At 39.0% G+C, this 22,432-nt stretch overlaps 1 protein-coding gene and 2 long non-coding RNA genes across 3 annotated transcripts in view; all 3 read left to right on the forward strand.

Moving 5' to 3' along the window:
• The first annotated feature begins 2,720 nt into the window (after positions 1–2,720).
• Positions 2,721–5,330, forward strand: LOC117292220. Its single transcript, XR_004519275.1, has 3 exons — positions 2,721–2,893; positions 4,370–4,483; positions 5,249–5,330. It is a non-coding gene; the product is annotated as an uncharacterized LOC117292220 (long non-coding RNA).
• Positions 5,331–5,352: 22 nt separating this feature from the next.
• Positions 5,353–8,786, forward strand: LOC117292268. The gene is made up of 3 exons (XR_004519283.1): positions 5,353–5,439; positions 5,974–6,109; positions 8,701–8,786. It is a non-coding gene; the product is annotated as an uncharacterized LOC117292268 (long non-coding RNA).
• Positions 8,787–12,871: 4,085 nt separating this feature from the next.
• Positions 12,872–22,432, forward strand: part of LOC117292619 — a 50,892-nt gene continuing 41,331 nt past the window's right edge. Inside the window, exons 1-3 of the mRNA XM_033774739.1 lie at positions 12,872–13,123; positions 20,411–20,653; positions 21,448–21,720. Coding sequence (XP_033630630.1) covers positions 13,045–13,123; positions 20,411–20,653; positions 21,448–21,720 — 595 coding nt within the window. The 5' untranslated portion in view covers positions 12,872–13,044. The remainder of the gene's footprint in view (positions 13,124–20,410; positions 20,654–21,447; positions 21,721–22,432) is intronic.

The raw sequence follows: 22,432 nt of genomic DNA on the forward strand, positions 1-22,432 counted from the left end.
TAAAAAAAATTACATTAATTTTTTAAAATTAATTCTACCTGAAAACCAACAACGTCAGCTAAAATGCACAAGCTACGTTAACAAAATTTAAACAAACATTGAGGGCGTCAAACTAAAGACAAATTTTGTAAAGGACAAATTTCAGAATCAAAGAACAAAAGTTTTTACGAACTGACCATAAATGAACGTAGAGGGCGCGTATAATGGCGAGTCGCGAGTTTATTTCCCAGTGGTAGGGCCAAGATTTCCCATTGGCTGCAAGACTGTTAGACAGCATCTTCATCGTACATCACTTCTCGCCGGGCCAGTGTTCCCCTATTATTACAGCTATTATCATATAATAAGAATAGCTGTATGGGTTGAAACATGTGATTTCATGGAGCTATAATAATAAAAAACAATTTTATTTCACAGTTGCAGTTACAGTGCATTGGTCCATGCATGATGGGTTCATGTACATGTACATGTACAGTCCATGCATGGGGTGACGATCATTGATAAAAACCTGTGCTTTCATGGCTGATCATGTGTGTGCTATGGACCTGCAAAAAAAAGAAAAGCTCTTGTAGACATTCGGATATAATGGGGGTTTTCATGTACACATCAGAGCACTGGAGCCCGCCCCCAATTCCATGGCTCTGTTTACTGTGCGTATCGACGCTTGCGGAAGCAGGGAATTCTGCGCTATGTCAAGCGTGTTTCACAAGATAGCGGGGAATTTCGGTTCTTGCGCACTCGTAATCTACGTTAGCAGCTCCTCACCGTAAGCAAAGAATCAACACTTTGGAAAGCAGGAAATTCTTTGCTTACGTCAACATTTTCACAGGTTAGCGGGGGATTTTGTTGTGCCCGTGCGCACTTCACGAATTCGATCGCGACGTCTTTCATAGTACATAGTCTTAGTCGCACGACTAACCAAGTGGGTTGAATACCAATAGTCGCGACTCGATTAAGCAATCAAAATCCGCAATTTCCCATGAGTTGTTCTAAAAGATATGGTTAAGACTACTTTCCAAAAGATATTTTGTATTATAGTGTTGTGATAATACTTACGAAGGACTTGTACAAGTCTACACTCATGCTTTGAATCTTATGCTAGTAAGCCGATTGTATGTCACACAACCAGATCTGCAGTTGCTCAATAAACCATTGTGTTTCAACTTATAACAAAGTCTCCAACCTTATAACCATGGTTGTTCCTTGGCTACGCAGCTACTTAGATACGCTTACGTTCCAAGATACATTTAGGTTCCAAGTTACGCTTTATTATATCAAAAGGTACGCTTTCAATCCCTAGTCGATAGGCTCACGTTTCAAGATTTGCAGCATCACCTACGTTTCAAAAACCAAGGACGCTTTCGAATCCCTCAAGATTCCCTTCCCCCAAGATTAAAAAATCTTTCACTGTGACTACTAACAGGGCCCACCAGTTTCATTTGTTTAGCAAATCATACTGCTAACAAAATTTCTTCACTATCAAAAAATTTAGTCGGGCACCAGCCAACAGTCCAAAATTTCAACTGGTTTTCAGAGCAGACTGTATCACTGATTTTATTTTATTTTCATGTTATCCCTGATCGTAAGCCACCAGAGTAGGCCAGCTTTCAGCTGCATATGGCAAAATGCTCCATATGGATCCTACCTTCATGGATACACGTACAATAGTTTTTAACTTTTAAGTCGTCTTGCAATTGCATGGCCAGCATCTGAGACCATAGAGCAAATAATAGCTTTAATAATAGGGGAACACTGGCCCGGCGAGAAGTGATGTACGATGAAGATGCTGTCTTGCAGCCAATGGGAAATCTTGGCCTTACCACTGGGAAATAAATTCGCGACTCGCCATTATACGCGCCCTCTATGTTCATTTATGGTCAGTTCGTAAACACTTTTGTTCGTTGATTCTGAAATTTGTCCTTTACACAATTTTTCCTTTACAAAATTTTTCCTTTACAAAATTTTTCCTTTACAAAATTTGTCTTTAGTTTGACGCCCTCAATGTTTGTTTAAATTTTTAAACGTAGCTTGTGCATTTTAGTTTACGTTGTTGGTTTTTAGGTAAGAATTAATTTTAAAAAAATAAGTATTTTTTTTTAAAGGATAGGTTTTTTTTTATTGTTAATTTTAAAAACATTTCGTGTACTTATTTTTAAGGGACAAACATTTTTTTATTATAAATTTGTATTTTATTTAGTGTATTTTTTTTCTAATGAATTATTTTATTGGATAGGTTTTTTTTTATTGTTAATTTAGACACATTTCGTGTATGTATTTTTTGGGACAAACATTTTTTATTATAACCTTTTTTGTTTAATTAGTGTGGGGTTTTTCTAATGGATTATTTTAAGGGATAAACATTTTTTTATTGTTAATTTTGTTTTCATTTAGTGTAATTTTTTCTAATGGATTAATATTTCCAGTTTTGATTAATTCTTCAGCTTTTCCCTTTAGTCTAAATGTACAGTATACTGGGTTTTTTTTAAATAATATTCATTATAACTTTTTGGTGCTCTGTGTTAACGATCAACACATATATTTCGTTAATTTATTATTCGTTTTATTTTTGTATTTAATTATTTGTAATTGTTCTTTGATTTTCGTTTTTTATGTTAGTTTTCAAAAATATAGTTAGTTTTTATTTTATTTAGCTTTTGACCCTTTTGGCCGCCCATAGTTTTGACCCCCAAAATCTATTCATTCATGATGCTAAGAAAAAGCTACTACCTGGGCGTACACGCACCCACCCATTGTTACCAGTACTCCTGGCCGTGGAGGATTAGTCGTGATTAACGAGGGATTAGCGGTGGAAGTGTCAGTGACAGCCTGGTGTGGGCGAACTCCTTTGTTAGTTGTAAACCACAGTCAAGTACCAACTCTTTTGTGTTTCACCTGAGTAAGTCTTTCTATAATCTCTGGAAACGACTGCGTTCCGAAACTCAACCGATTGACCCTCTGTAAAATAATCGTTTGCGGCAATCGTGTGATGGTTGCCGAACCGGCCCTAAATGGACCGCGCGCCTTACATTTGTTTCCGTATTGTGTACACGATGAAAATAGTGTGTTAAAGAGGCAAGACTTGTCATCTTAAATATAATTTTATTTTTATTTTTATATAAACAAAATTGCTTACGCGTAATCTTCACAGTTAAAGATAATTGGCCAGCCAGCTTTGCACTGTTTATGTCATTTATTACCATACAGTAAGCACCGAAAATTAGATTGCCATTTCGTGGGCTTAACGGCTAGCAGCGCTATGAAACAGAAATTTTCGCAGTAAGCACAACTTATCAGCTGTTATAAGCAGCCCGCAGTCTATGAACTTGGCCCATGGCCGGGTGTTCAGGGGTCAAAGGTGACTTTTCATGGCACAAATTTTTCGTACGCTCAATGACGAGCCTGCATCTTTAAAGTACGGGACGGGGAAATGGGGGGGGGGGCACCCTCTGGTCCTCTTATGATCCGCATTCATTAAGGAAGAATAATTTGTCTTTTTTTTTCAAAACTTCTCCGATTCTTATAGAAAATGTCTTGAGGATTTAAATTTTGGTTTATAAATTCAAAACTACTTTAATTAAGACAACTAGACTCACAGTCCACATATTTTGTAAAAAAAAACAGCAACACTTGTGTGGACAAGTGCTTGGGTCCACCCTGAGGTTGTAATGCATTCCTTTAAGCAAGGCCCTGGACACTATTGGTTAATGTCAAAGATCAGTCTTCTTACTTGCTGTATCTCAACATATGCATAAAATAACAAACCTTATAATTGGTAATCGGTATTGCGAGATAACTTTGACAGAAGTTTTCGAGAAAGAAGTAATTTTCCACAAATTTGATTTCGAGGCCTCAGAATTAGATTTTGAGGTCTAATCAACTTGCATCGCAAAGCACACAACTTCGTGTGAACAGTTTTTTTCTTCTTTCGTTATTATCTATCAACTTCGACGACCAATAATTGAGCTCAACTTTTCACAGGTTTGTTATTGTTTACTTATGTTGAAATACACCAAGTGAGAGAAGACTGGTCTTTTTACAATGTGTACTGCCGTCGATTTCACAAAACTCTTCCTAACTTAAGACTAATCTTAGGACTTAGGACGAGTCCCAACCCTGCACTGTATCATACAGACCTTAAGATTGATCCTAAGTTAGGACGAGTTACTCGTCTTAACTCGAGATAAGACGAGTCATAACTCTTTGTGAAATCTACGGCAGTGTCTTTGATAATGGAAACCTTAAATAGACACACACTCATGGTCCTTGCATGTTCTTTCATGGTTCAAGATCAACTTCAAGATCAATGTGGGGAGTGAAAATGGCTGTCAAAAAAAAATTAATAGTTCATTTTTGGTTTTAAACGTTATTGTAGTCTGCAGTGACGCTTTGGGTATGGGGAGCAGGAAAATACCTGACAGCAGTTTATCAGCCTCGACTGCCGGCAATACAGACTACGGACCAAAGAAAGCCAGGCTCAATACGAATGGTAATTAAATGTGATTTCTGAAATATCGCTTGACACAATTTCCCCACGCGAGAGAGCGCTGACTACTACTAACGGCCAGAGCCGTATATTGGGAGAGTTACGACAACTCGCGGTTAGAAGCCATTTTGTTCCACAAGAAACGCGTGGGCGAAAACGGGGTGCCAGACTAGTCTGCCCAGTGTATGGGTTGTGCTGCATTTGGAGACAACACGGCGTCCAGCGACCACGTGACCAAAGCAAACTGGTCCTTTCATGTCGCCGACTCTCTCAATACACAGCTCTGCCAACGGCTCTTTCAAAGTTAAGACTGGCCCCTGGTTTATGGGTCAGATTTAACTGCGAATCTCCATAACCATATTGAATTCAATGTGAAATGATGCGAGGTCAAATGTAATGTATACGTGGGCTCAACGGCAACTCTCTTGCGTAATTCACAAGCCAAATTTTGACGCCAGATGATACGGACAAAAATGTTTACCAAATCAACAAAAGACGGCTTCCAAGTCTAGACCCCTTGCAATTCCTTTGGTCGCCATCTTTGACAAAACGTGCACGCGTGAAAGGCTACCACTTGGCCGAGGGTAGTGTGCCGAGCGAACGCGCGTGCACTTTTCTGTTGTTTTACATCAAAGATGGTGGCCAATGACGTCACCTGCAATCCATCATTTAGCTACTTTGACTGAGCCAACTCCCCCCCCCCCTCCTCCCCAACAAACACACAACAAAGCATATTTTAATTGCATTGTCTTGTTTTTTCCCCAATAGGTGCCTATTGTTCATCAGATCCCGCAAACAATTGGTACCGTGTTTCACTTGATGAGACAGTCACCATTACGGGCCTCATCACACAGGGGCGGCACTATAGCAATGTGTGGACCAAAACATTCACAGTGAAGCTCGGTGTCGCTGGTAATCAGTTGGAGTATGTGACTGGAGCCGATGGGTTGCCAATTGAGGTAACGTCTGATTAAAGGCACTTGACACAATTGGTAATTACTCAAAATAATTATTAGCACAATACCTTACTTGGTAGCGAGTAATGGAGAGAGGTTGATAGTATAACACGTTGTGAGAAACGGCTTCATCTGAAGTGACGTAGTTTTCGAGTGAGAAGTATTCATTTCCCACGAATTTGATTTCGAGACCTCAGAATTAGATTTTGAGGTCTCAAAATCAAGCATCTGGAAAGCACCCAACTTCGCGTGACAAGGGTGTTTTTTCTATCATAGTCATCTCACTCCTGGCGTCAATTCAGGGGCAGCCGTTGCTCACAATATTTTATTCCATCAACCTCTCCCCTTTATTCATACCAATTAAGGTTTTATGCCAACAAATATTTTGAGTAATTATCAAAAGTGTCCACTGCCTTTAAAGAATAAAAACATAAACGCACAGGACAGAGAAATTCTGAACAGGAACAATGTTCCCATTATGTGACACACAATCATGATATACTTTTTGGATAATAATTTATTCCTTTTTCCCTTCAGTTTTTGGGTAACACAGACAGCGGCACACAGGTAACTAACTCGTTCCCAGAGGCCGTGAGGGCTAACGTGATTCAAATAGAACCAGTCGAGGTGGAGCGGGCATTTTGCATCCGCTTCGAGTTACTTGGCTGCAGAGGTACGTTAAGTGATTTATCTTTTGTTGAGTATTCCAGACAATTTTTATTGATCACAACAGTAGTCCTATATTGAAGCTTTGCATGGTGATGTATCAATAGGCCTATTGGTTTGCGCATAGAGTAACACCAAACCTACTTGCTACAGGTACTTATGTTTAACATCTATTAGTTAACAATTATAACATCAAAGTCTTATAATGCGCTCATATCTACCAGCAAGATACTCAGGGTGGTGAGGATACAATATACAAACTCTCAGAAAGATAGGTTATAACAGCGATGCATTCTGAGACCCAATAGTATTATGTAGCACTTTATAAGGGTTTATTCAGCCATCTTTTCGATAAGTGCACTGGGGTATTTTGTATGCGTTACATAACACATGGGACCAACGGCTTTACGTCCCATCCGAAAGACGACACAATGGTTGAGTGTCTTGCTTAAGTGTCTTGCTGACACGGCTGGGTATAGCTTATGTTCTTTTAAGAACTTGCTTGCTATATTTATATTCTACAACCGGGGAGTAAATAATTGATCTCTGAATTTGGAGACTTCTCTTATATCGCTCCCTTCTCCTGACGACCTAGCGCAGTCGAGACGTTTTAAGAACTCACTCTGCGGTAGTGAAACTAATAGCGAGGATTCCCTCGATCCACTATAGGCGAAAGTAGTTCCGGGCAATTTATATACTTTCCGCCCATGGTGATAGTTAATAATACCCGCTAAATTTGTTGTAAAAAGCATCGAATTTGAAAACTTTTCCCGGTGCCCTCTGGTGGGCTAAGGGAGCCAGTCTGTGATCGTCCTATTTAATAAAGAACCATATGTAATCATTTACATTTTGCCACAATTAAGGAAAACGTATATTATGAACGTGTTACAAAAATGAGATATTAAGTAATAAGAAATGTTTTTATTTACCATGGAAATTCTACCTCTGATGTTCACTAATCACTCAGAAAATTATAATATTCTTAAGTGTTTTCTTTTGAACCCCCTATTTTGTATGAGATGTTATATTTAAAGGCAGTGGACACTATTGGTAATTGTCAAAGACTAGTCTTCACAGTTGGTGAATCTCAACATACACATAAAAAAAAACAACCTGTGAAAATTTGAGCTCAATCGGTCGTCGAACTTGCGAGATAACAATGGAAGAAAAAAAACCTTGTCATAAGAAGTTGTGTGCGTTAAGATGGTTGATTTAGAGACCTTAAATTCTAAACTTGAGGTCTCGAAATCAAATTCGTAGAAAATTACTTCTTTCACGAAAACTATGTCACTTCAGAGGGAGCCATTTCTAACAAAGTGTTATACCTGTCAACCTCTCCCCATTACTCGTCACCAAGTAAGGTTTTATGCTAATAATTATTTTGAGTAATTACCAATAGTGTCCACTGACTTTAAAGCGCAGAGGGTCTGTTGTTCATTTCTGTCTTTAGCTTGTTTAGAGAGCCACTTGGTGCTTCGTGGCTCCCGGGGATGGATGTATCTTTTAAAGATGTGTCCAGCGATTGCATTATTTTCTTTGAAAGTTATTAGACTTGTACCAAAATTTGGCAAGGGGTAATTTGGGTACGTAGTTGAAGTCATGGGGTACATTAGTTTGCAGAAATCGGTCGTGAAGTAAACGTTTTAATTATTCAAATTATGCAGATCTTTAATTTTGCATATTCTCGCGACTTAAGATTTGCATAAAGTGAATAATTATTCTAAAACGTTTACTTCACGCCCGATTTCTGCAAAGAACTTGCACACCATGACTTTAACTACGTCCCCAAAATACCCCCTTGCCAAATTTCTGAATGGTTCAAATAATTTACAGCAAGGAAAATACTGTGGCTGGAACCATCCAGTCCCGGGGGCCACGAAACACAAAATGGCTCCCTAAAGAAGCTAAAGACAGATAAAAAAATGCAAGAGATAATATGGTCCGGTTCGTAGCGGTTCGAGCTGGTCTGGGACGCTTTAACGAAACCACCTAGGCCTATGTCAAAGTTTACATCAAAATGCATGGATTTCATTCAGTTAAAAATTAAGGGAATTCCAGGTCTTCAACTATCTTGATGAAGTGTGCAACGTAAAGCTTAATTTACTTCGACCTCTATCTCACGTTGTTTACGCACAATGTTCAAGTACACACACGAGCAGGTAGTTGAATGTGCCGATGAGGGCGCACCACTTTGAGAAATAGTAGGAGCGTTCACTTAGCTTCCCTGGGTCTACCCCGCGGTGCGCACTCGGGTGAGCCCCTGACAAGAGTTAAACGAACGACCGCTCTCGTAGTGACGTCGTTTACCTGGGGCCAGCCCCCAAGTGACCCACTCCACAACTGGGCTGACCTGGGTGAGCCCCTGGAATGACGTCAAAAGCTATTGCACCGGGGCAGACCGGGGATGACCCAGGGAAGCTAAACAAACGTACCCAATGTTTAGCAAAACCACCGGCATTGTTACAATAACCCCCCCCCCTTTATTTTGCAGCAAGTTGTTTGCTCTACACATTTTAACACAGTATTCATATTAAACAGAAACGGGAGTTACTAAAAAATATAAATTTAGTTAATGCATACTACTTCTCCCCTCTGCAGATTCTGAATAGAAGACGAAACCAAATGGAAGATGGTTCGGGTGATCCACCAGAGACGTATGTAACTGACTAGACTAGACTTGTGGACAAGTCGTTAAATGCCTGTCGCCCTGATAGCATTCCGACTCTATTCCTTATCTCCCCGCGATTCTTGCGGTATTCTCGCGAGACTGCTTGCCCCGCTAGTCGCGGCAACGGGGAGTTCGCGCGTCTCGCGAGAACACCGCACCGCACAACTCGACTATCTCACCGCGGCATACAATTAACAACTTGTCTACAAGTCTATAGAAACTGACATATCTGACCAATATTTAGTTGTTGTTCAAAACATTTTGAGAGGGCCCCCTGAATCAATATTCAGTTTCCAATTGGCATAGATATGAATCCGTGTGTGCGCCCCACGGAGTAGTGGCGTAAAATGTAGAATTTGTTTTATCTGAAAGCACACACCAATTTGTGCAAGAATGGTGTTTTTCTTTAATTTATTCTCTTGCAACTTTGATGACCAGTTGATTCCAGGTTTTAAAGTACAGATTTATTATTTCGTTCATATAGTTGGGATACACCAAGTGAGAACGCATGGTCTTTGACAATATTACCAAACGTGTCCATTGCCGTAGTCAAGTAAAACATAAACAAGGTCTTTATAAAGAATGCCCGCACTGAAAACAACCCCAACATCAAAGGGTGTTAAAAAATAACACAAATGTAATTGTTTTTGAAGAATTTTGTGCTATTTTGACACCCTACGGTGAACATTTCGCTTCATTTGTTAGTATTTATTATCTATATTTGACAACACACATGTTGTTACCCGAGTTTTTGCAGTACGTATTATTTGAGAAGCTGACCTACTCCTTGTTGAATATGCTGTGAACAATTCATTGAGATCCAATTCTTTTTAAAGGGAAGGTTTGAACAGTTCAACCACATTCAGAGCAATCAAGACACTGTAGACATTTCCCAACAGCCCTAAAACACATCTCTTTAAAGGCACTGGACACTATTGGTAATTACTCAAAATAATAATTGTTAGAATAAAACCTTACTTGGTAACGAGTTATGGGGAGAGGTTGATAGTTTAAAACATTGTGAGAAATGGCTCCCTCTGAAGTGACCTAGTTTTCGAGAAAAAAAGGTTTTGGGACACGGCTCCCTCTGAAGTGACCTAGTTTTCGAGAAAGAAGTAATTTTCAAAAATTTGATTTCTAGTCTAAAAATCAAGCATCTGAAAGCACACAACTTCTTGTGACAAGGGTGTTTTCTCTCTCATTATTATCTCCCAACTCCGACGACCAACCAAGCCCAAATGTTCACAGCATTATTATTTTATGCATATGTTGAGATACACCAAGTGAGAAGACTGGTCTTTGACAGTTACTAAAGTGGCCCAGTGAGGAATATTTCCCCCAATTTCATGGAGATTTTGATATTTGCTTATTCTGCTGCTGTTTTACCAAGTACCCCTTTACTCATTTTTCTTGCCAGTGCACAGCTGGAATACATCTACTTGAGCAAGCTCAGTGGATAATTATAATTTTAGAAGCACCTTCGTTGATACCTGCACTAATAGAAGAAGTAATTAAGATTAATAATATTCAGCCCACTCAAGGAACAAAATGAGATGGACACAGAAGGGCAGTTTTGTTAGTTTCATAGCACAAATGAGTATGTTGCCACTTTTTAAAGTTTAGGTTTAGCATAACACAACACGGAAACTGAGATTCGATCAAACTTCCTCAAACAACAAGAAATAATTTCTTTTCAAAAGTGTGCAATGTGTGTGCTCAGGCATTTAGATCAACAATCAATATATTAGTTTTGTTAGTTTCATAACACAAATGAGTATGTTGCCACTTTTTAAAGTTTAGGTTCAGCATAACACAACACGGAAACTGAGATTCGATCAAACTTCCTCAAACAACAAGAAATAATTTCTTTTCAAAAGTGTTCAATGTGTGTGCTCAGGCATTTAGACCAACAATCAATATATTTTGAAATGTTGTGTTTTGTGACATTTTTTAAAGTTTGAATAGGTCTAGCACAATAAATCACAGAAACAGATTCGATCAAACTTCCTGTTAAAAAAAAATGAATTTCTTTATTGAAAATGTTCAATGTGTGTGCTCAGTCAGGCATTAAGAACAACAATCAAGACATTTTTTCGCAACGGGTAGGGTCTAGATTTTGTTGTACTTCCCACGCGCTTGTTAACCCTAGGTATGTTTTTCTTGTGAATAATTACAGTTTTTCCGGGTTCACCAAAAACCACAATGACTAAAGGCGGACATTGAGTTGCACTTGAACATTACTGTTGGATTCGAAGTATTGGCTATTTGGTTTCAGGATGTGAAATGTCAGCCACAACTATAGGCATATCGTATTTTTATGAAAATGCATATGATTTTTTATATACAACAAAACACATAAGTATGGTGGCCCTGAAGGGACATCGCACATCGCAAACATCTTTGCAAATAATTATTTGCGATGTCGCAAAATATCTTTGCAGATATTTGCGATGTCGCAAATATCTTTCCAAAGATATCTATCTGCAAAGATATTTGCGACATCGCAAATAATATTGCAAAGATATTTGCGATGTGCATTGTCCCTTCAGGGCCACCATACATAAGGCCTTTTCACACTATCGACCTTCTATCCGTGTCGAACCTTATCCGGACGATAGGGTCCGTGTTGGTTTGGTTAAATTTCAACACGGAAACAAACAGCTTCGCTTTCACACACTAGCTACTGGCAGGAAATCAGCTAGATATATAATTAAAATAACTAGATCGGCCGCGCGTACATACGCGCCATTGCCTGTGTATAAAAAGTTTTTGTTCGCCATGGACGCGGTACAAATTTCACGTTCGAAAGGCGACGCGCGGAAAATGAACACGGGAGATAGGCCTTTGACGCGCAAAATGTTACGTGCTGACGGCAAAAAGTCGCGTGCTGACGGCAACGCTCAGAAAATGTACACGGGAGATAGGCAATGGCGGCCCCCATGCCAGAACCCGCGTATGTATGCGCGGCCGATCTAGTTGTTCTATTCTATATCTATGCTGTAGTGTGCGCGGATGGCGCCACGCACACTCAACACGGATCGAAAATTAACCCGGATGTGTTCACACTACCTACGGCTCTCGATCCGTGTTGAAATCTTCGACACGGATAGAGATTTATCAACCCACCTCCTGGGCAGGGTTGGTTGCCATATCCGGATCGACACCGTGTTGAAAAGGTTTGGGAAGGTCTGCGGTAACACCATGTACTCTAAATGAGTTGGAGTGGTTCTGAGAAGAACCGTTTTTTTTGTTTAACTCGACGTTTCGATCATTATGCTCTGATCGTCTTCTGGAGAAAGCTGGACTCTGATGCCAAACACGTAGACTTCGTAAACACTAAAAAAACATACCACACACATACGTTTACTATTGAGCCTCTGAGCACCTCCGGCGATACTGGATATTATTGTGGGTGCAATATTTGTCAATGCAGTTTAGTTTCTTGTGGGTGCAGCGTAGATGTTTCTCAGTCCCTAAAACAGCTACCACAAATAAATCGAAAGCACTGAACACTATTGGTAATTTCTCAAAAAAAATTGTTTGCATAAAAACTTACTTTGAACAAGCAACGGAGAGCTGTTGATAGTATAAAAACGGCTCCCTCTGAAGTGACATAGTTCTTGAGAAAGAAGTAATTTTCCACGAAATTGATTTCGAGACCTCAGAATTAGATTTTGAGGTGTTTATTCTCCCATAATTATCTCGCAACTTTGACGACTAGTTGAGTTCAAAGTTTTACAGGTTTGTTATTTTGTGCATTATTATGTTGAAATACACCAAGTAAGAAGGCTGGTCTTTGACAATTACCAAAGGTGTCCAGCGTCTTTTAATAGATAAACTTGATTGTGTGTTAATTATCTGGAAGATTGTTTCAGTTGCCATTGATTTCACGAAACAAACGTACACAAACACTAAATTCTACAGACGGTTATAACGTTTTCCTTTTCGGTTATAATAGTGTCTGGAATGGTGCCAATAAACCGTTTTAGTATAGTGACGTCATCATTGAGCTTCCAGGCACCTTTTAGTCTGAGCCACAATAGGATACCATTGTGCGTGCAAATTTTGTGTGATTTTTATATCTGCCATTGACTGTATGGTTTAGTTCCTTGTTTATGTTTGCTGCGTCAGGTAGTCTCGACTTACCCTCCGTCTCTGAAACAGCTACCAGAAACAAATAATCTACTTTTTAGACGAATTTGATTTTGTTGTAATTATCTGATGGGTTGTGTCAATCATTAACACTAAGACATAAACCAAACGCGAAGGGGGAAATGACACGCTTCGCCCAGATTCTTCAAGTTGTGGCGGCAATAGTAGGCCTTTGTGTCGTCGCTGCAGTGAACGCCCAAGGTAAGTGGTTTTTGACACCAGTTTGTAGGCCTAGGTTTAGTTTACAAAGTGGACACTATTGGTAAATGTCAGAGACTAGCCTTCACAGATGGTGTATCTCAACATATGCACAAAATAACAAACCTGTGAAAATTTTAGCTCAATCGGTCATCGAACTTGCGAGATAATAATGAAAGAAGAAAAAACACCCTTGTCACACGAAGTTGTGTGCGTTTAGACGGTTGATTTCAAGACCTCAAGTTCTAAACTTGAGGTCTTAAAATCAAATTCGTGGAAAATTACTTCTTTCTCCAAAACTAGGTCACTTCAGAGGGAGCTGTTTCTCACAATGTTTTATACCATCAACCTCTCCCCATTACTTGTTACCAAGTAAGGTTTTATGCCAATAATTATTTTGAGTAATTACCAATAAAGGCAGCGGACACTATTGATAATTACTCAAAATAATTATCACCATAAAACCCTACTTGGTGACGAGTAATGGGGAGCTGTTGATAGTATAAAACATTGTGAGAAACGGCTCCCTCTGAAGTAACGCAGTTTTCGAGAAAGTAGTAATTTTCCACGGATTTTATTTCGAGACCTCAGAGTTAAATTTTGAGGTCCCGAAATCAAGCATCTGAAAGCACGCAACTTCGTGTGACAAGGGTGTTTTTTTCTTCCTTTATTATCTCGCAACTTCGACGACCAATTGAGTTCAAATTTTCACAGGTTTATTATTTTGTGCATGTGTTGAGATACACCGAGTGAGAAGACTTAGCAGAGGGTCAGGCATGGTAAGGGTGTTTTTCTTGCAAAAGCTTCGATGACCAATTAAGACCAAATTTTAACAGAAGTTGGAATTTTATATACAGGAATCTGACACACGATGTTATGCTTGAATCGCTTCTCAGATTCAACAGTTTTGGGTGACAAAAAGATATTCAAAATAATTTTTTGAAGGGAATCCTATCTCGAAATAATTTATACTATCAGCGGTTGCAGTTCTTCTCATCGAATAGGTTTTGATGGTAATTTCTGTGGAATCTTTTACCAAATGGATCCATTATAGACACTGGACACTGTAGGTAATATTGTCAAAGACCAGTCTTCTCACTTGGTGTATCTCAACATATACATAAAATAACAAACCTGTGAAATTTTGAGCTCAATTGATCGTCAAAGTTGCGAGATAATAATGAAAGACGAAAAAACCCATCCTTGTCACACGAAGTTGTATGCTTTCAAATGCTTGATTTCGAGACCTCAAAATTAATTCTCAATCTCAGGTCTCGAAATCAAATTCGTGGTAAATTGCTTCTTTCTCGAAAACCACTTCACTTCAGAGGGAGCCGTTTTTTACAATGTCTTAAACTATCAACCTCTCCCCATTACTCGTTACTAAGAAAGGTTTTATGCTAATAACTATTTTGAGTAACTACCAATAGTGTCCACTGCCTCTAAGGCAATCGTAAAAATGTAGGGTATCAGACCTTATATGCTTCCTGCAGGAAAGTTCATCGTAAACATTTTTTTCTTCTTCTGAATTTAAAGCAAAACCAGGCACGTTGAGACCGTTATGAACTGCCTAGGAATGTCAATTGTTGTTTTATAATGCAACTGCTTCCGCCATTGATTTGTTTTGATGAAATTATAAACAATTTGTGGAGCCATCTCTAGGGTGCGTTCGTTTAGCTTCCCTGGGTCGACCCCGGTGTGTGGAGTTTTTTTTTCCAGGACGAACGTGTGCAGATAATTACCCACGTTCGTTCTGGACAAAAAAAAACGCCACACACTGGGGTAGACCCAGGGGAGCTAAACGAACGCACCAAGGCGTATGAAGTTAAACCACGGGTGGTTGTGCCTGAACTGCGCATGTGCATACTGTAAATAGCCACGTTATGGAATTCGGTTTCCCCCTTTTAAATAATCCTTGGGGGCGTTATTATCGAACTCGGGCTTTCTTTCCCTTTTTGAAACAATCCACCGAGAGGGATGGTTGTGACACTTCACTAAGTATTGTCGATTGCTCAAAAGTTGTACATGGTTGTTAAAGATGCTATGTCAGATTTTTGGCCCCAAACATTAAAACATTTTTTTTTAGTGAATGGTATTTCAAAGAGTATCACCCGCTCTAACGAAAAAAAGTTCAACTTTTACTTTTAATGGTCAGGAACCATGACAAAAATTTAAAACGTTTCTTATAAAACACATAAGAATTGGTCACGTGAGACATTTCCCGACAAAAATTCATTTTGAGCACTTTATTTCACTGCTACTATTGGCGGACTTTTTCGAGGAATGGCTCAAATGAAAGCTTGTAACTTTCTCGACCCCCATCAAAGTTCCTAGTGAACTTAGATATTGGCAAAAATTCCTTGGGTCAAATCGGCCAAAAATCCGACGTAGCATCTTTAACTACACGCATGCCCTTTTCACACTTTCATGGTAATTTTTGGTAGATATTATCATCACGCTACCCTCACGGGATTTTCCCGGGAAATAACTGATTCACAGGAAATAATTAACCCTGCTCTCACGGGTAGGTTTGGAAGTGTTTACGAAAATAGAAGTAAATTACACCCGCCGTTTACACAAAAATATGAACTAAAAAGAAAGACCACGAATGGATTAAAACGCGTGGCATTGTGGAAACGGACTTCCGCCCACAACCAATGGCAACTTCCGCAATGGTTGACCTACCTCTTCAACACATTTCCTATGGGGTTGGATCGTAAGTTCATTCATTCATTTTTTGTAAATATATTTTGTTACCACACACAAAAAAAAGTGATAAAATTTACACTATATTGTAATGATTAAAGAAAAACATAAGTACAATAGGGTTTTGTGTGAGGCTGGAGGTTTCCTAGAAGCATCAGTGCACTCATAAAAATAAAATAACAAAACAAAGAACAGTAAAACAGTATATTAAAGGCATTGGACACTATTGGTAATTAATTGTCAAAGCGTAGCCTTCACAGTTGGTGTATCTCAACATATTATGCATAAATTAACAAACCTTGAGAAAATTTGAGTTCAATCGGTCATCGAAGTTGCGAGATAATAATGAATGAAAAATAGCCCTTGTCACACGAAGTTGTGTGCGTTTAGATGGTTGATTTAGAGACCTCAAGTTCTAAATCTGAGGTCTCGAAATCAAATTCGTGGAACATTACTTCTTTCTCGAAAACTATGGCACTTATTCAGAGGGAGTCGTTTCACACAATGTTTTACACCATCAACCTCTCCCCATTACTCTTCACCAAGAAAGGTTTTATGCCAATAGTTATTTTGAGTAATTACCAATAGTGTCCACTGCCTTTAACTCCTCAAATTGCTAGCAATATGACTAACTTGATCAGAGGTAACAATGGAGTTAAAGGTGTGATCCTTCCAGGGCAACTTGTTCAAGATCAAATTAAATCAAATCAGATCAAATTAAATCAGATCAAATCAAAACACGCTGATGACACCAGTATTTATTACTGACAACACAGAGTTCAATGCATGACGAAGTTTGTTTTACAGTTATGGAGAAGGGTCAGGCTCTAAAATAAATGCTTCGAAAACTCAAGGATTGTGGCTTGGTGCGTGGAAAAAAACAGAACAGATAAAGCCAGGGAATTTCAATTGGAATAATCAAAAGATTAAAATTCTTGGCATTTATTTTGGAAATGGTGTCAAACCAGAAGATATTTGGTTGGAACGGGCTAACAAAACGAAAAATGTTCTGAATAGATGGAAAGAAAGGTCTCTGACTATGAAAGGGAAAGCTGTTGTTGTGAATAGTTTCATTGGTAGCGTATTATGGTTCAGTGGTCCCTTGCCCCAAATATCTGAAAGACGAATTGGATAGAAGTATTTTTGATTTCTACTGGAACTCTAAACCTAACAAAATAAGAAGAGACACTATCAGAGGTCCATCAGAATTAGGTGGAACTGGTTTAATCAACATTTCATGTAAACTTGATGCTTTGTTATTAAAGTGGCTTCAGAAATACAGCTCGAGACCTGGGAAATGGAAATTCCTTTTCGAGTTTTGGATCAAACAGGCAAACACCGATCAATCACTCGGGTGGTTTGTCTTTAACAATGCTAAACTGATTGGCTCTAAATTGCCCTTTTTCATAGAAAGCTTGTGCTGGTCTTTCAAACGGCCAATGGTGTGATGAAACCAAACGTGACTTGTATTAATGAAGCCATTGAAATACCTTTGTGGAACAATACTGTCATTACCAATACAGACAAAAAAATGGATACTAAAATCTTGAAACAGCATGGTATGGTATGTCTGAAACATGTCATCAATAATGGCAACCTTCTAACTGCTCAGGAATTGGCCAAGAAATGTCACATCAAACCAATTAATGCAGGGAAAATTATGTCAGGCTTAAGGAAACATGTAAGTGATGATTTGTTAACAGAAAACAGAGAAGGTCCAGCACGTCACGTCAGTAGTATGTTGCATTTTTAAAATAATGATGAGAGTGTTCATGTTTCAGATACTACTGTGAAAACTATTTATAAGAGCATGGTTATGGACCGCTTTGTTCAGCCAATTGTTGAAAAGACCTGGCCAATTAAGCTTAACATTCGTCAAAACATTATTGACTGGAAAGAGGTTTGGAAAAAAGCTAGCACCCAAAGTATTGATTATGACGATAGAGATCTCTGGTTTCGGTTGCGACATCGCATTCTTCCTACTTGTGATGTTTTACAGAAAATGAAAAAAATAGCACCTAAGGACAATCAATGTGGTTTATGTAAACAAGAGGAAGAGACTATAGAACACGTCTTTATATATTGTAAATGTACTTGGACTTCTTGGTTATTTTTGGAATTATGTTCTTCGTAAGTATAAGGGTAATAAACACTTTCATCTCAACGATAGTAACAAAATATTGGGATACGGCAAACAAATTGAAAACATAAATTTTGTTTGTTCCTAATAGCTAAACTTCACAGAACTATCTGGAACTCCAGATGCAGAAATCGCCCTGCAATCAATCCGGTCTCTGATAAAAAATTGTTGAAGTTTTTCCAGCACAAACTTAAACGAATGATTCTTTTGGAAAAACAAAGACTTAATGATGATGATTTTGTTGAATTGTTTTGTAAAAACCAGGCTTTGTGCCACATGATTGGGGAAAAAGTTGTATTTTCGTTCTAAGTCCTCTTGTTTTGTATTTTTTCTTTTTAGTTTTGTTTATATAATGGTCTTTTAATCATTGATCTGTTATGTAGTGTTGTTGTTTTTCTGTTGAAAGGTTTTTGATGGAATGTAATAAAAGGAGATGCATGTCTCCATTGCAGAAAAAAAATAGTGTCCACTGCCTTTAATACAACTAAATTACAACTTAGATATTGGCATAAAGTTAACTCGAGATTGGAATAAAGAAAGTCTGCTTAAGTTGAGTTTTTAGTTTCTGCTTGAATAAGAATAAACTCTGTATTTTTGTCAAAGAGGAATCCAAGGAATTGGATGGTTGTTGTGCCAGAACTGCGCATGTGCGTACCGTTTTTAGCCTCGTTATGGAGTTCGGGCTTTGTTTTCCCTTTATAATCCTTGGAGGAGGCGTTATCATTATGGGATTCAGGCTTTATTTTCCCTTTATAAACCTTGGAGGGGGCGTTATAGTAATGGAATTCGGGCTTTCTTTTCCCTTTTTGAAATAATCCTCCAAGAGAAAAATGGTTGTGACACTACACTGCCTATGAAGCTTTGTGCATGGTTGTAGCCTGCTCGTTATCAAGAATAGGTTCGAGCTTCCTTGGGTGGGTCGACCCCGGCGGTGCACCCGGTGCACCCGGTGCGTTCGATTTACATCATTCCAGGGTCTCTTAGGTCAGCCCCAAGTGCCGTGCCGTGCCGTGTATGACGGTGAGTGATCGTTCGTTTAGCTCACGTCAGGTGCTCACTCGATCGAGTGAGCACCGCGGGGTCGACCTGGGGAAGCTAATCGAATGATGACACCTGCCAAAATCGCTCTATATAGCGCCCCCTCTTGACAAGTATTAGTGTCGAGATGGTCGCGTTTCTAGACTCCTTTACGTAATGTGCAGTTAACTGGTTCGCAACCAGACTGCTTGCTTGTTTATGTTTTTGGTGTTGAAGCAGAGAGTCGCACGTGTAGAGCGACAGTTACTTGAGATGTTGTCACCAAACTGACGATTTCTACTGGCTAAAGTAAGAAACAACTGCAAGTTGTATTTATTCATTTACATTTTTAGTTATTCGACATGGAAGTTGGGAAAAACATGGACGATATAATCAATAATGAAACAGAAAAACTATAAAAACTGTTCCTGCAATGAAATACAAATAATATAATAAATTAATAGTTTGTGTTTGTTGAATACATATGTTTACTTTGGTGTTGATGCTTGAAGCTACAGCTTGTGTTCCTCTTTAATACTGCATTTTGGGTTCACATTGATAAGGGCGGTATTCCAATGATTTTCGAGTTCTGGCTTGAATTAGTTAATTGATGGGGCATTAATGGCTTTGTCAGGAAGGTCGTTCCAATTATTTCTGCTTCTCACTGAAAATGACATCTGCCTCGTCTTAGTCAGATCTGCAGTGGGGCTTCCTTATTTTGAGCCTGTGTCGTGTCCCCTAGTTAGTTCTGATTTCAAACTTGTCATACAGCCTCAAATCCATGAATGAATTTGTATATTTGAAGAAGATCAGCCCTCTGACTGCGGGACTCTAGTGATGGTAGTTTGAGTGTCTTGGTAATGAGTAATGGGGAGAGGTTGATAGCATTGATGTATCCGGCAGGATATTTTGCTGTTAACCAATAGAGATGGAGAGATGAGAGATGGATACAAAACATTGTGAGAAACGGCTCCCTCTGAAGTGACATAGTTTTCGAGAAAGAAGTATTTTTCCACAAATTTGATTTTGAGACCTAGAGTTTAGAATTTGAGGTTTTGAAGTCAACCATATAAAAGCACACAACTTCGTGTGACAAGGATGTTTTTTTCTTTTGTTATTATCTCGCAAGTTCGACAACCAATTGAGCTCAAATTTTCACCAGGTTTGATATTTTATGCATTGAGATACACCAACTGTGAAGGCTAGTCTATGACAATTACCAATAGTGGTAATTCGTAACAGTCTATTTTCTGGAAAATAGACTGCTCCAGGACAGGCTGCATCTCTAAATAATAGTTGTCATTTTATCTTTATTATTGCTTCCAAGAAAAGATTGAACTTACAATGATAATTATTTAAGTTGTGCAGGTTTATTTTTGGAGATTTGAATATTTGCTTAATATTCTTTTTTCGTTTCCCATTTGCAGATGAAGAGGCTCCAAACATTACGTGTCCTGAAAATATAGTCAATAATACAGACCCCACTTTGCCATATGCCACTGTCGTCTGGTCTGACCCTATTGTCACAGGCAACTCTGGACAGGACGCCACATTCTTTGGAGATGAAAAATCAGGATCTACCTTCGACATTGGTTCCCATGTTGTGATTTATAACGCAACAGATAGCAGCAACAACACTAATTATTGCAACTTCACCATCCAAGTTATAGGTAAATATTTTCTAACCAAATCTGTGAGTGTGACGACCCACAAACAAACAAATAATAGTTGCTCTGCTTTTACCCAAACAATGCATGTACACATTGATTCAAAGTTTGTCTTTATATCACTTGTTAATGCAACCCCAACTGACTGGGTTTTGACCAGTCAGAAAGCATGATTTAATAATAATAATAATAACACAGCAATTATAAAGGTGCACTAAATCTGGTGTTAAACCATTCAAAGGCGCCGGTCAAGATGGAGGGAAGTCTCAAGTGTTGGGGAAAGCAAGTGTGAACAGGTGTGTCTTAAGTTGCTGCTGAAGGATGGAAATGTTATGTATTTGAGGTTTTCAGGGAGTGAATTCCAGAGCCTGGGTGCTGTAATGGAAAAAAAAACCTGTCCCCGTAGCTGGCTAGACGAGACCGGGGAACAAGGAGCATGTTGCTTGTGAATGGTAGACTTGGGGTGGATTTCACAAAGAGTTAGGACTAGTCTTATCTCGAGTTTGGACGAGTTACTCGTAAGCACAGAATCGCGCTTACGGAAGCAGGGAACTCCGTGCTTACGGCAAGCGTATTTCACAGGTAAGCGGCGAATTTTGGCTTCTGCGCGTGCGTAAACCGCGTTACTAGGGATTCTACGTTTACAAAGCTAGCGGAGAAATTCGGCGCTTGCACGTAAGCGAGGAATCGTGATCGTAAGCGCAGAATTCTGCGTTAAGCCCAGGTCTTGGGCCCAGGTCTTGATTTCTCCGCATTATTTATTGATGTTATTTTTTGTACTTTGTATTTTGTAACAGATGATGAATCTCCCAATATAACATGTCCCAGCAATCAGACAGTTATGACAGATCTGGGTCAGAATTATGCAACATTTACCTTACCTGCGGAGGACTTTTCCATTGACAACTCTGGACTTTCTCCTGATGTTACCGTCGATGTGAATGGCGCAGCCTACATCATTGGAGACACTGTTGTATTGAATCTTGCAAGCATGCCACATTTAGTGCAGTACACAGCCACAGACAACTCGACCAACAATGCCTCTTGTGATTTCTACATCGCAGTTATAGGTAATTGTAATTTATCATTTCTTGCATACTGTGCAAGTAACCTACTTTGTATTTAGAACAACTGGCTCCTGATTGAAAAACAAGTGTAAATTACTTACTCTGCACTTTAAAACATGGACGGCATAATCATTAATGAAAAATAAAAATTACAATCGCTAACTGTTCCCTGAAATGTTATAGTTTGTGTTAATAATAATAATAATAATAATAACCCGTTTTTATATAGCGCTTTTTACACCAAGAGGGCGTCCCAAAGCGCTTCACATTATTTTACCCCTGGTCACTGGGCCTTAATTCACTCCTTAAACCATCTTAGCTCCCTGGTGGAGTATACAGCCTTGTACAATAAATATGCACTGCTCGGCTAAATCAATTATAACAACCATCTCTGCCCTCACAGGGAACCATCTACCCCTGGGTGGAGAGAAGCAATTAAGTGTCTTGCTCAGTGATACAAGTGTCACAAGCGGAATTCGAACCCACAATCTGCTGTACAGAAGCACCAGAGCTTGAATTCGGTGCTCTTATCCGCTCAGCCACGACACCCTACCTTGTTTGTTGATGTCTCAGGAAAATAGACATCTCCAGGCTGCTCTCAAAATAGTAGTTTTTTTGATGTCATTGTAGTCAATGTTTGAATCTTTGTATTATTGCTTCCCAAAAAAAGATTGAACCTACCATGATAATTATTTATGTTGTGCAGGGCTATTTT

The sequence above is a fragment of the Asterias rubens genome, chromosome 7 (genome assembly GCF_902459465.1).
Source record: "Asterias rubens chromosome 7, eAstRub1.3, whole genome shotgun sequence".
Lineage (NCBI taxonomy): Eukaryota > Metazoa > Echinodermata > Asteroidea > Forcipulatida > Asteriidae > Asterias > Asterias rubens.